General features: G+C 51.1%; 1 protein-coding gene across 1 annotated transcript in view; it reads left to right on the plus strand.

The window, feature by feature from the left end:
- Positions 1 to 89: 89 nt before the first annotated feature.
- LOC116975667 (mucin-5AC-like) overlaps positions 90 to 15169 on the plus strand; it is a 516444-nt gene continuing 501364 nt past the window's right edge. Inside the window, exons 1-5 of the mRNA XM_033024993.1 lie at positions 90 to 276; positions 4508 to 4603; positions 9494 to 9589; positions 12771 to 12905; positions 13305 to 13400. Coding sequence (XP_032880884.1) covers positions 90 to 276; positions 4508 to 4603; positions 9494 to 9589; positions 12771 to 12905; positions 13305 to 13400 — 610 coding nt within the window. The remainder of the gene's footprint in view (positions 277 to 4507; positions 4604 to 9493; positions 9590 to 12770; positions 12906 to 13304; positions 13401 to 15169) is intronic.

Below are 15169 nucleotides of genomic sequence, written 5' to 3' on the forward strand. Positions count from 1 at the left end.
CCCCTCTCTCCCGTGGCTTGTGATCACTGCCTTACACTGGCTCCACATTCACATTCCCCACCGCACTGTGGCACCGGGTACATTTTACAATGTTTATAATCCTCATTCCAGGTCCCCATCCCAGTGTGGGAGACGGGGAGGTGACCAGGACAGTCTGTTTCACTGAGGGCAGTAACATCTGCTTCAGGGACCAGGAGATCAGGGTGAAGAACTGCACCGGTTACTTTGTGTATCAGCTGTGGCCGTCACCCTACACCAACGCTGTGTATTGTACAGGTAGGTCCCCGTTCCCCAGTCACACGGGCTGTTGGGGTTGTGGAGATATTCTGGGATGTCCCGAGTCACCAACACACACAGTGGGCTGAGAGTTCAGGTCCATTGCCCCCACACCCCCTCTTGTATCCCCCTCCCCCCCTGATTGACCCCACCGGTCATGAACCCACGGTCAAACCACCACATGGATCGCCCATGGAACCCCCCCACCCCTCCCCCTCAGCTCACGGAACTCTCCCCCTCACCCTGGGACCATTCCCACTCATTCCTCACCCCTAGACCCGTCCCACCCACCATTCACTCCTGGACCCATCCTTTCCCTCTCCCCCAACCCTGGACCCATCCCTGCAACCACTTCACCCTTGGACCCGTCCCACATACCCCTCATCCCTAAATCCATCCTACCCACCCCTCACCCTTGAACCCATCCTTGCAGACCCCTTACCCCAGGACTCTCCCCTCCACTCCCCCACTCCTGGATCCCCTCCTCGCTCCCCTCCCCTCGACTGTGATACACTGTGATGTCCCACTGACCCCCAGTGTCCCTCCTGTCCACAGTCAGTGACCCTGGGGACTGAGATACACCGTGATATCTCCCACTGATGATCAGGAATGGGAACACATTTACCCTGAAGTCTCATCATCTCCATTTAACCGAGTCCCACTGCTAGGTATTGTTTCATCCACAAATAACCGTATCCAATCTACTTTGGCCCAGTCCTGCCTTACGTTATGGAAACCAGCCTTCCTCTCGTTTACAATCTGAATTAGTGGACATCCATGTAACCTCGAAACTTACAGAATTACGATCACAGTCCACAAAATGTTTCCCCACTGACTCTCCCATTATCTCCCAGCCTCGCTTCCCAAGATTAAGTCCAGATCAGCACGGTATTCCCGACTCTGATCGAGGGTCCCAGCCTGTAATGTCTCCTATCCATTTCCACCACAGATGCTGCCTGACCCGCTGAGTTACTCCAGCATTTGTGTTTTGCTCAAGATTCCAGCATCTGCCTTTCCTTGTGTCTCCAGCTCCACATCTATGTCACCTATCTATGTTCCCCAGAACTACTGCCTGACCCACTGAGTTACTCCAGCACTTTGTGTCCTTCACATTAAACCAGTCGGGTTCAGTGGAAATGGATGATTCCGTTGTGTGATGTGTAAGAGTGTTAAAGGAATACGGTCCGAGACTCTTGAAAGGCTGGCACCACCATTGTACCGAGCGTGCTGGATCAGTGGGGTATTACTGGAGTAACAGACATGTGGTGAAATAATCTGAGGATTGAGCAGAGACACTGTTGTCCCTGGAGCACATTGAGGACACGTCCAGTAGAACAGATGAGGGAACCAGTGACTGGGCTGTGGGGGATTTTCAGAAAGCATTTAGTACGTTCCTGCACAAGAGGCTGGTCAACAAGGTCAGAGCACATGGAATTGTTCACACACTGACATGGATTGAGAATTGGCTTTTGGACAGAGAGCAACATGTGGGAATAAGCAGATCATTCTCAGGTTGGCAGCAGTGACGTGTGGGTACAAGAGGGCTCAGTGCTTGGGCCCCGGTGAGTCACAGTCTGTATCAATAACTTGGCTGGGACGATCATCTGTGGACTGAGATACACCGTGATATCTCCCACTGACCCGCAGTGTCCCTCACTGTGCCCCCTGGGACCGAGCCTGGGACCCCCTCCCTGGGACCGAGATATCCTCTATACTCCTCCTCTACCCCCCCCCCTCAAGGGACCCAAACTGACCCACAACCCCTCCCCAATGACCGAGTCATCTCCTTCCCTCCGCCCTCCCCCCGGGACCAAGACCACCACTCAAACCCCAACCTGAGCCGTCCCCTATCCCCTCCCCCTGGGATCTCCCCTCCCCGAGACCAGGGGTGAGAGAGAGGGAAAGGGTGGGTGAGGGAGAGGCAGGGTCGAGGAGGAGGTGAGAGGGCAGGGAGGGGCGAGCGGAGGGGAATGAGGGCAGAGTGAGGACGGGAATGATGGGGGTGAGGAGCAGAGGGAGTGGGGAGCAGAGCGGAGTGATGCAGGGACGGGTCCCAATGTGTGAGGTGTGTGGGGTGGAGGAGCTGGGAGGCAGTAACGGTCACTCCACTGTGGAGTGGGATGTACTGGGGGTGTCAGGATACACGGTGCAGGAGAGGGCTGGACCGTTGGTGTCACCAGAGACTGGTGTCGGCCGTGCACTTCCCTCTGCTCCCATCCCGCAGAGATGCTGGATTATTTCCACACTACACCCACTGTCTGTCCACACTTTATTACAGATCCAGCCTCCGTACCAACTGGGGAATCCCAGGAAACAGCAGCTGAACCCCAGGAAACAACACACGAACCCCAGGAAACAACAGCTGAACCCCAGGAAACAGCAGCTGAACCCCAGAAAACAACACACGAACCCCAGGAAACAACTCACGGACTCCAGGAAACAACCGAACCCCAGGAAACAACAGCTGAACCCCGGAAGGATGTGTCCACCGTTCCAGAACCAGATACAACCTCAGGTATTGATGGTTTTTATCTGACATCATGTAGCAACATAGAAGTTAGGTGCAGGAGTAGGCCATTCGGCCCTTCGAGCCTGCACCGCCATTCGATGTGATCATGGCTGATCATCCAACTCAGTATCCTGTACCTGCCTTCTCTCCATACCCCCTGATCCCTTTAACCACAAGGGCCACATCTAACTCCCTCTTAAATATAGCCAATGAACTGGCCTCAACTACCTTCTGTGGCAGAGAATTCCAGAGATTCACCACTCTCTGTGTGAAAAATGTTTTTCTCATCTCGGTCCTAAAAGATTTCTCCCTTATCCTTAAACTGTGACCCCTTGTTCTGCTCTTCCCCAACATCGGGAACAATCATCCTGCATCTAGCCTGTCCAACCCCTTAAGAATTGTGTAAGTTTCTATAAGATCCCCCCTCAATCTTCTAAATATCCCCCTTCAATCTTCGAAATGATATTGATATTTCTGACCCCAAACGTCCGTGCTGGTGGGGAAAGGGCAGGGGAGGGTGACTTGAGGAATATTGGCATCGAGGAGATGGAGGAGAGAGGCTGGGGTGTGGGGTGAGGAAATCTGGAGAGAGAAAGGGGAGGAGGGGGTCTATAATGGACGGGAGGGTGTGTGGAGTGGGGAGGGGGATCAGAAGGGGAGTAGGGGGTTGTGGGAGGAGGATTGGAATTGGAGGTTGGGAAAAGGCGAGGCGGATTCCTGGAGTGAGCGGAGGCTGATGTTGGGGAGTGGGGAGGGGGAGGTCTGGAGTGAGGGGAGGTGGCAGTGGGGGAGTGGGGACGGGGAGGTCTGGAAGGTTGGTGCTGGGGAGTGTGGAGGGGGGAGAGGGAGGTCTGGTATTGGGGTGGAGGTGGCTGGATGGATTCTGGGGAGATGAGCCAGGAATCCATTGGTGGGAGCGGACCTCACGGGAGGGTGAATGTGGGACAGTGTGGAGAGGGGAGGAGGGCAAGTAGAAATGTGAGTATAGTGGAAGAGAAGGGCAGGTATAGCACGGGAACAGGCCCTTCGTCCTTCGACCCTGATTCTGCGCTGACCAGTGATCCCCGTACACTTGCACTATCCTGTACACTGGGGACAATTACAATTTATACCAAAGACAATTAACCTACAAACCTGTACGTCTTTGGAGTGTGAGAGGACACCGGAGCACCCGGGGAAAACCCACGCTGTCACATGGAGAACGTGCAAACTCCGCACAGACAGCAGCCCTAGTCTGGTTCTAACTCGGGTCTCTGGCGCAGTGAGGCAACAACTCTACCGCTGCCCCTTGTGCTGCCCTAAGGAGTGAATGGGTGACTGGAGATTGCGGGAGGAGGGGGAAAGTCAGTGGAGAGCTTGTGGAGAATGTATTTTGGTGACTGACTGACACTCGGGGGCGGGGGCTGAATGGTGAAGCGAGTGAGCGTGTGCGCGGATTGGGTGAGGGGTGTGAGTGAGTCGGGAAAAGGATGGATTTAGTCAGGATCCAGGGATAGAGCTCTGTAGGAGAGTCGAGGAGGAACAAGGAAGCGTGGCGTGGAGCGTGTTGGAGGAGTGTGTAATGTTCCAGGTGAGATGTGGGACCTGTGAGATTTGGTGTGTGTTGCTGTCAGCACGGACTGGTGACTCTTGGTCTCTGCAGCCGACTTCCCTCCTGATCAGCTGTTCAATGTGTTTTTACTCTTTTACCCTCCCTGTCCCTCCTCCTCTCTCTTCTTCCAGATCCACCGTTGGACACAACTCTGGAACCCCAGGGAGCAGGGACTGGAGACTCTGGTCCGGGTTTAACTAGTGACCCAGCAGGGTCTGCAAGCTCAGGTATCAGTGGTGGGGAGCATGGAACATAGAAAAAGGCAGCACGGTGGTGCAGCGGTAGAGTTGCTGGCTTACAGCGCCAGAGACCCGGGTTTGATCCTGACTATGGGTGCTGTCTGTACGGAGTTTGTACGTTCTCCCCGTGACCTGCGTGGGTTGTCTCTGGGTGCTTCGGTTTCCTCCCACACACCAAAGATGTTCAGGGTTGTAGGTTAATAGTAAAATTAAACGAGAACTTACCAGTTGAGGGATTACGTGAAGAACCCCGCCAGGACGCATGCGTGTCATTCTTCAAAGCAGCGGTGTGAAATCACAGATAACTGTAATGACTGAACATAGTAAGACTAGAGAAGAAAATACGTGTTGAGTATATGATCAAGGGTGGGAGCGGAGGGCACGTATTCCCTCAACGTTACTCCTCATAAAATAATGATCAAACTTCGAACTGGTAAGTTCTCGTTTAATCTTACTATTTTACTTCGGAGTCACGTGAGTGACTACGTGAAGATTTCAAAGCTCTGTGATTTCATGCCGTGGAAACGAGTCCATGCATCACATCTGCCTTAATTGACTGTGGGAGGATTGTGTTAACATGTTTAGACATGAATCCAACATTGAAATCCATGATAAATTGTTAACAACAAATTATAGCCCCTATTTATGGGGTGAAATTATATTACAGAAGTTAAAATTGTCTCTGCAAAGTTCCAGTTTAACTACTGGTTTGTGGTAGAATAGTTGGAACATTTTCCCCTGATCCATCCTGCTGTCTCGAGGATTTGGTTCATTGGTACATCCAACTCCATAGCTGCCGATGTAGCTGCAGCCCTGGTGGAATAAGATTTGAATATGTTAGTATCCACCCCAGCTGTTGTTAAAACCTGTTTCAGCCATCTGGAAATAGTTTGAACCAACACTTTTTTGTGGGTTGTTTGTGGCATATTAGTAGTGCCATCTCATAGCCTCAGATGTTTTTGGTGTTCTCCATATATAACAATAATTGTCTTATTATACAGAGACGATATCTGTAGCGTAATCCCTAAATTCTATTTTGAGGCCTGATGATCCCGGTCTGTTCTGTTTGACTAAGTCGTAATATGAAACGTTATATTCCTGTTGAAGAAGTTATATAGTCCAGCCTTAACTTATGTACGACTGTACCCTTAGTGCTGTGACCAAAGCCATCAGCATGACTGTTTTGTGCGTCAGTCTTTGCAGGGACAGAGCTGTTGCTGGAGACCAATTCCTTAGCAATGTTAGGGCAATACTCGTATCCCATTTAGAGAGTACCTGGTTCTTGGGGGATATATATTAAAAATTCCCCTCATAAATTTGGTTACCAGGGGTGAGTCCCAACAGAATGCGCTCTGATCCTCGCCATAGATATGTTGAAAGGGCACTTCTGGCGCAGTTAATGGCACTGAGCCCCTCATCATAATGGAGGCCTGCCAGGAATTCCAGAACAGACATTATGTTCATCGAACTGTAGGTGATGTTGTTTCTGTGACAATATATCTCCCATTTCCTGATGTATACCAAATATAGTTTTTTGGTGGACTGTCTGTGGCCCGCTGAGATAATGTTCAATGTTCGGTCCGCCAGTCCCAGTTGCAGTAGAGGTTTCTTTAGACTCTACAAATTGATAGGTCTGTTGTTTTTGACATGGATGGGTTCCCATGTTACGGGATGAACCAATAATCTGGTTGTTTCAGGGTGGTGATACATGGTTAAAACCCATGTTGAGTATCACAGGGAACCATGGTTAAGTAGGCCAATCGGCACTACCAATTAACAGACGCTGAGTCTAGTTGTATTTTTCGTAATACCCGAATGATGATGCAGAAAAGGAGAGAATGCATAGATAAACAATTGCCCCCTCAATGCAGTGAAAAGCATCTGTCCCTGCTGTCCCAGGGTCTGGTTCCCAAGAAACACAGTTTGGTAACTGGTGATTAAGTCTTATTTTATTGAATTTGCGTGACCTGATGTCTGTCACTGAATTTTGGGTTACCTGGTAGGTAAGTAGTTGATATTCCAATATTTCTCTGGATACACCATTACCAAATTGTATTAGTCAGATTGTCACTCTGTAGTCTAACATGCTGGTAATTTATCCCAGAGCATTATGACTTTAGGCCATAGAACGCACCCCACATTTCCAGGTAGTTTATGCCCAGTGTCTGTGATAATGATGCCTCCTGTGCCTTTCATCTACCTCCACAGATGGAGATGGAAATTGGTAGTACCCCAACCAAGCGCAATGGCATCAGTTTGTAGCACCACTAAGGGTTTGCTGATAACGATAGGGTTGGAACAATGCCGAATGTTATCCCTCCACCATTTTAATTCCATAAGCTTTGATTGGTGGCTTATTGGTCTGTCGAAATGACCAGTATTAAGTTTGAGTGTTTGTATTTTTGCCCTTTGTAGATTTTTGGTAATACAAAGGTCCAAATTGTGTGGCTGGAAAGGCAGACACTATATGGCAATTATACTTGCTACCAATCTGATAGACGGTTCACTGATGTCAGTGGGGTTGTTGCAGGCCTCAGTTAAGACTGTAGCCTTGTCCTTTGGTAAAGTCACCGACATGTGAGCTGTCAATAGTGAACCCCAAATAATCCATTATGTTGGTAGGCGTTAGTTTAGATTTAACTGGTTGGATGATAACCCCAGTTTTCACCCAATTGTATTGTGGCTGTTACAGCTAGTTAGGCCAACTCCAAAGTTATGCCCACAATTAGTATGATCCTATGATTATGTATTTGGTAGAGCTCTATACTGCCAGAGCTGCCCCATCCAGTTGAATTTTTTTAAATAACGTTTGTGATCAGTCCGTGTAGGCACTGAATAGTAAGCATTTTTTAGGTCGATGCTAGCCATGGAGTAGCCTTTAGAAATCAGTCCTTTAGCAGTTACCAGTTCCCATTTTGTACTGAATATATAGTACAATGTATTCCAGCCAATGGTGTTGGGTTTACCCATTACCCCTTTTGCACAATTCAATGGTATATCCCTGGATACTGCTTAGGATATAAGTGTCTGTAGTTAATATACACCATGTATCCAAAAGAGTGTAATCTCCCACCAATGTGGCCAGTGCGGGGGCGAAGTCGGGCACAGCTGTTCCCTTACGGGTGATTCCTGTGCCGCCGGCCGCTGCTGGCGACCGCAACTCCGCGGTCTTCCCCTGCCAGCTTTGTCGCAGCTCTGGCCGACTTCTTTGTCTTGTGCATGTTTCCCCCACCTGTAGAACAGTATGGGAACAATAAAGACCGCAGTATCACTTACCTGCAGGTCCAGGCTTAAAACTTGCCGTTAAGGGGGAATGTCCTTCCACCCCTCCTCCTGCCGTTTTGACTTGTCAAAGCCAATGGCTCCGTTCTGTATAGTCTCCGCGCCCAGCCATGGTGTTTAATCTGGCCGGTGCCGGAGCGAAGTCGGGCACAGCTGTTCCCTTACGGGTGATTCCCATGCCGCCTGCCGTTGTTTGCACAGCTCTCCATGTTTCCCCACCTGTGAAACAGTATGGGGAGAATAAAGACCGTAGTTTCACTTACCTGCAGGTCCAGGTTTAAACTGTCGCTCCGGGGGAACGCCGTTCCACCCCGTCTCCTGCCGTTTCGACTTGTCAAAGTCGACGGCCCCATTCTGAATAGTCTCCCGCCCGGCCGTGGTGTTCTGGCCGGCGCGGGACCAAAGGTCGGCACAGCTGATCCCACTTACGGGGCTTGTGCCTTCAGCTGCTGCTGGCTCCCGCAACTTCGCGGTCTTCCCCAGCCAGCTTCACTCGCAGCACTTGTGGACACTATTTTGTCCAGCTTCCCCCCCTGTGTAAAAACAGCGCGGGGACAAACACTACCGCAGAGTAAATCACTTACCTGCAGGTCGCGGTTTCAAACTTACCGCTGCGGGGGAAAAGGTGAGGCGGATTCCTGGAGTGAGCGGAGGCTGATGTTGGGGAGTGGGGAGGGGGAGGTCTGGAAGGTTGGTGCTGGGGAGTGTGGAGGGGGGAGAAGGAGGTCTGGTATTGGGGTGGCGGTGGTAGGAGGGAGTCTGGGGAGATGTGCCAGGAATCCATGGGTGGGAGCAGACCCCAGGGGAGGGTGGATGTGGGACAGTGGAGAGGGGAGGAGGGCAAGTAGAAATGTGAGTATAGTGGAAGAGAAGGGCAGGTATAGCACGGGAACAGGCCCTTCATCCTTCGACCCTGATTCCGTGCTGACCAGTGATCCCCGTACACTTGCACTATCCTGTACACTGGGGACAATTACAATTTATACCAAAGACAATTAACCTACAAACCTGTACGACTTTGGAGTGTGAGAGGACACCGGAGCACCCGGGGAAAACCCATGCTGACACATGGAGAACGTGCAAACTCCGCATAGACAGCAGCCCTAGTCAGGATCTAACTCGTATCTCTGGCACAGTGAGGCAGCAACTCTACCGCTGCCCCTTGTGCTGCCCTAAGGAGTGAATGGGTGACTGGAGATTGCGGGAGGAGGGGGAAAGTCAGTGGGGAGCTTGTGGAGAATGTAATTTGGTGACTGACTGACACTCGGGTGCGGGGGCTGAATGGTGAAGCGAGTGAGCGTGTGCACGGATTGGGTGAGGGGTGTGAGTGAGTCGGGAAAAGGATGGATTTAGTCAGGATCCAGGGATAGAGCTCTGTAGGAGAGTCGAGGAGGAACAAGGAAGCGTGGCGTGGAGCGCGTTGGAGGAGTGTGTAATGTTCCAGGTGAGATGTGGGACCTGTGAGATTTGGTGTGTGTTGCTGTCAGCACGGACTGGTGACTCTTGGTCTCTGCAGCCGACTTCCCTCCTGATCAGCTGTTCAACGTGTTTTTACTCTTTTACCCTCCCTGTCCCTCCTCCTCTCTCTTCTTCCAGATCCACCATTGGACACAACTCTGGAACCCCAGGGAGCAGGGACTGGAGACTCTGGTCCGGGTTTAACTAGTGACCCAGCAGGGTCTGCAAGCTCAGGTAACAGTAGTGGGGAGATTGCCCTTTGTAGATTTTTGGTAATACAAAGGTCCAAATTGTGTGGCTGGAAAGGCAGACACTATATGCCAATTCTACTTGCTACCAATCTGATAGACGGTTCACTGATGTCAGTGGGGTTGTTGCAGGCCTCAGTTAAGACTGTAGCCTTGTCCTTTGGTAAAGTCACCGACATGTGAGCTGTCAATAGTGAACCCCAAATAATCCATTATGTTAGTAGGCGTTAGTTTAGATTTAACTGGTTGGATGATAACCCCAGTTTTCACCCAATTGTATGGTGGCTGTTACAGCTAGTTAGGCCAACTCCAAAGTTATGCCCACAATTAGTATGATCATAAGATTATGTATTTGGTAGAGCTCTATACTGCCAGAGCTGTCCCATCCAGTTGAATTTTTTAAAATAACGTTTGTGATCAGTCCGTGTAGGCACTGAATAGTAAGCATTTTTTAGGTCGATGCTAGCCATGGAGTAGCCTTTAGAAATCAGTCCTTTAGCAGTTACCAGTTCCCATTTTGTACTGAATATATAGTACAATGTATTCCAGCCAATCGTGTTGGGTTTACCCATTACCCCTTTTGCACAATTCAATGGTATATCCCTGGATACTGCTTAGGATATAAGTGTCTGTAGTTAATATACACCATGTATCCAAAATAGTGTAATCTCCCACCAATGTGGCCGGTGCGGGGGCGAAGTCGGCACAGCTGTTCCCTTACGGGTGATTCCTGTGCCGCCGGCCACTGCTGGCGACCGCAACTCCGCGGTCTTCCCCCGCCAGCTTTGTCGCAGCTCTGGTCGACTTCTTTGTCTTGTGCATGTTTCCCCCACCTGTAGAACAATATGGGAACAATAAAGACCGCAGTATCACTTACCTGCAGGTCCAGGCTTAAAACTTGCCGTTAAGGGGGAATGTCCTTCCACCCCTCCTGCTGCCGTTTTGACTTGTCAAAGCCAACGGCTCCGTTCTGTATAGTCTCCCGCCCAGCCATGGTGTTTAATCTGGCCGGTGCGGGAGCGAAATCGGGCACAGCTGTTCCCTTACGGGTGATTCCTGTGCCGCCTGCCGTTGTTTGCACAGCTCTCCATGTTTCCCCACCTGTGAAACAGTATGGGGAGAATAAAGACCGTAGTTTCACTTACCTGCAGGTCCAGGTTTAAACTGTCGCTCCGGGGGAACGTCGTTCCACCCCGCCTCCTGCCGTTTCGACTTGTCAAAGTCGACGGCCCCATTGTGAATAGTCTCCCGCCCGGCCGTGGTGTTCTGGCCGGCGCGGGACCAAAGGTCGGCACAGCTGATCCCACTTACGGGGCTTGTGCCTTCAGCTGCTGCTGGCTCCCGCAACTTCGCGGTCTTCCCCAGCCAGCTTCACTCGCAGCACTTGTGGACACTATTTTGTCCAGCTTCCCCCCCTGTGTAAAAACAGCGCGGGGACAAAAACTACCGCAGAGTAAATCATTTACCTGCAGGTCGCGGTTTCAAACTTACCGCTGCGGGGGAACGCTCCACCCCGCCTGTCGTTTCGCAAGCGTGAAAGCTATATATAAACACGCATGCGTCCTGGCGGGGTTCTTCACGTAGTCACTCACGTGACTCCAAAGTAAAATTGGCTTGGTATCATTGTAAATTGTCCCTGGTGTGTAGTATAGTATTTCCTCTCTGTGCCCCTCCTAAACTCACACATATTCCTCACCTCACTCCCTCTGGCTCCACAACTTGCAACTCTTCAACCTTCCTGTCTCACACCTTCATGCTTTATTCTCTGGCCTTTGTTCCAACCATCTACCCACCAAAAACCCCTCTCACCCATGTCCACCTATTACCAGCCAAGCTTTGTCCTGCCTCCCCTCTCTTCCAGCTTTTCCCCAACCTGCAAATGGTCTGAGGAACGCTCCCGACCTGAAACGTCACCTATCTATGTTCCCCAGAACTACTGCCTGACCCACTGAGTTACTCCACCACTTTGTGTCCTTCACATTAAACCAGTCGGGTTCAGTGGAAATGGATGATTCCATTGTGTGATGTGTAAGAGTGTTAAAGGAATACGGTCCGAGACTCTTGAAAGGCTGGCACCACCATTGTACCGAGCGTGCTGGATCAGTGGGGTATTACTGGAGTAACAGACATGTGGTGAAATAATCTGAGGATTGAGCAGGGACACTGTTGTCCCTGGAGCACATTGAGGACACGTCCAGTAGAACAGATGAGGGAACCAGTGACTGGGCTGTGGGGGATTTTCAGAAAGCATTTAGTACGTTCCTGCACAAGAGGCTGGTCAACAAGGTCAGAGCACATGGAATTGTTCACACACTGACATGGATTGAGAATTGGCTTTTGGACAGAGAGCAACAGGTGGGAATAAGCAGATCATTCTCAGGTTGGCAGCAGTGACGTGTGGGTACAAGACGGCTCAGTGCTTGGGCCCCAGTGAGTCACAGTCTGTATCAATAACTGGGCTGGGACGATCATCTGTGGACTGAGATACACCGTGATATCTCCCACTGACCAGCAGTGTCCTTCACTGTGCCCCCTGGGACCGAGCCTGGGACCCCCTCCCTGGGACCGAGATATCCTCTATACTCCTCCCCCCTCCCCTCAAGGGACCCAAACTGACCCACAACCCCTCCCCAATGACCGAGTCTTCACCTCTCCTCCCTCCGGACCAAGACCACTCCTCGAACCCCAACGTGAGCCCGCCCCTATCCCCTCCCCCAAGGATCTCCCCTCTCCGATACCAGGCCGTTCCCTCCCCTCACTCGCCCCAGGACCGAACCGCCCCTTCCCCTCCCCTCGCACGAGACCGAGTTAGTCAGGGGGTGAGGGGAAAGCAGGGAGAGGGTGGAGTGGGAGAGCGGGGGTGGGAGAGAGGGAAAGGGTGGGTGAGGGAGAGGCAGGGTAGAGGAGGAGGTGAGAGGGCAGGGAGGGGCGAGCGGAGGGTCCCAATGTGTGAGGTGTGTGGGGTGGAGGAGCTGGGAGGCAGTAACGGTCACTCCACTGTGGAGTGGGATGTACTGGGGGTGTCAGGATACACGGTGCAGGAGAGGGCTGGACCGTTGGTGTCACCAGAGACTGGTGTCGGCCGTGCACTTCCCTCTGCTCCCATCCCGCAGAGATGCTGGATTATTTCCACACTACACCCACTGTCTGTCCACACTTTATTACAGATCCAGCCTCCGTACCAACTGGGGAATCCCAGGAAACAACATCCGAACCCCAGGAGACAAAACCCGAACCCCAAGAAACAGCAGCTGAACCCCGGAAGGATGTGTCCACCGTCCCAGAACCAGGTACAACCTCAGGTATTGATGTGGGGAGGGGGAGGTCTGGAGTGAGGGGAGGTGGGAGTGGGGAGGGGGAGGTCTGCATTATGGGGGCGGGGGCTGAATTGTGAAGCGAGTGAGCGTGTGCGCGGATTGGGTGAGGGGTGTGAGTGAGTCGGAAAAGGATGGATTTAGTCAGGATCCAGGGATAGAGCTCTGTAGGAGAGTCGAGGAGGAACAAGGAAGCGTGGCGTGGAGCGTGTTGGAGGAGTGTGTAATGTTCCAGGTGAGATGTGGGACCTGTGAGATTTGGTGTGTGTTGCTGTCAGCACGGACTGGTGACTCTTGGTCTCTGCAGCCGACATCCCTCCTGATCAGCTGTTCAATGTGTTTTTACTCTTTTACCCTCCCTGTCCCTCCTCCTCTCTCTTCTTCCAGATCCACCGTTGGACAAAACTCTGGAACCCCAGGGAGCAGGGACTGGAGACTCTGGTCCGGGTTTAACTAGTGACCCAGCAGGGTCTGCAAGCTCAGGTATCAGTGGTGGGGAGCATGGAACATAGAAAAAGGCAGCACGGTGCTGCAGCGGTAGAGTTGCTGGCTTACAGCGCCAGAGACCCGGGTTTGATCCTGACTATGGATGCTGTCTGTACGGAGTTTGTACGTTCTCCCCGTGACCTGCGTGGGTTTTCTCTGGGTGCTTCGCTTTCCTCCCACACTCCAAAGACGTACAGGTTTGTAGGTTAATTGGCTTGGTATCATTGTAAATTGTCCCTGGTGTGTAGTATAGTGTGTAGTTTAGTGTTAGTGTGCGGGGATCGCTGGTCAGTGCAGGCTCGGTGGCCTGAAGGGCCTTGTTTCCACATTGTATCTCCAAACTAAACTAAACAGGACATTACAGGAACAGGCCCATCACCCCACAAAGTCCGTGCCAAACATGATGCCAATTTAAACCTCTGCCTGCACGTGATCCATATCCCTACATTTCCTGCATACAAACATGCCTCACCAAAAAACGTAATATCCACTATCGTATCAGCCTCCACCACCACTTCTGGCAGCACATTCCAGGCCCCCACCACTGTGTAAAAGACTTTCCCCCCACATCTGTTAAACTTTGCACCTTGTATCTTAAAGCTGTGCTCTCTAGTCTTTGACATTTCCACCCTGGGGGAAAGGTTCTAAATGGCTACCCCATTATTTCTTCATAATTTTATATACTTCTGTCTGATCTATACTTAGCCTCGACAACCCAGAGAAAACACATCCTGAATATCTCCGCACAGTCCGCCAAGGTCAACGAGATCTCCCGGTTGCTAAACACTTTAACTCCTCCTCCCATTCCCATACTGACCTTTCTGTCCTGGGCCTCCTCCACTGTCAGAGTGAGGCCCAACACAAATTGGAGAAACAGCACCTCATATTTCGTTAGGGCAGCTTACAAGCCAATGGTTTAATAATAGATTTCTCTATCTTCTTATAACCCTTTGCTTTTCCTCTCTCTCCGTCCCTCCCCCACCCTCGTTCCCTGACTCGTTTCACTGTCCTCCTGATTAATTTACTGTTATTATGCCTTGTTGCCACCTTCCCTCCCCCTCCCCCAGCTAACAATGAACCATTCAACATTTGCTTGACCATCAGCCATGATCATATTGAATGGCGGTGCAGGCTATAAGGGCCGAATGGCCTACTCCTGCACCTAATTTCTATGTTTCTATGTTTCTATGTCTTCTCTCTAGAAATGCTGCCGGTCTCACTGAGTTACTCCAGCTGTCTGTGTCCATCTCCGGAGAAAACAATCCAGGGTAGTCCAATGTCTCCTTAAAGCTAATGCCCTCTAATCCTGGAGATGGACACAAAAAGCTGGAGTAACTCAGTGAGAACAGACCCACAGATGTTGCCTGACCCGCTAGGTTACTCCAGCACTACCTATCTTTGGTATAAACCAGCATCTGCAGTCTTTGTTTCTACATTTTACAGAGCAGATAGTTGAGGCAGGTATAATAACATTTACAAGCCATTTTGACATGTACATGGACGGTAAAGGTTTAGAGGAATTTGGGCCAATTTGTGGGCAAATGGAACTAGCTGAGATGTGTCGGCATAGAAACATACAAACATAGAAAATAGGTGCAGGAGGAGGCCATTCGGCCCTTCGAGCCTGCACCGCCATTCAATATGATCATGGCTGATCATCCATGGATGAGTTGGGCTGAAGGGCCTGTTTCCGTGCTCTATAATCTGTGACTGTGGCCAGTCCCTGAAATTCACGCCGACTCGGACTGAGGGGAGTGACGTGGAGT

The sequence above is a fragment of the Amblyraja radiata genome, chromosome 7, assembly GCF_010909765.2.
Source record: "Amblyraja radiata isolate CabotCenter1 chromosome 7, sAmbRad1.1.pri, whole genome shotgun sequence".
Lineage (NCBI taxonomy): Eukaryota > Metazoa > Chordata > Chondrichthyes > Rajiformes > Rajidae > Amblyraja > Amblyraja radiata.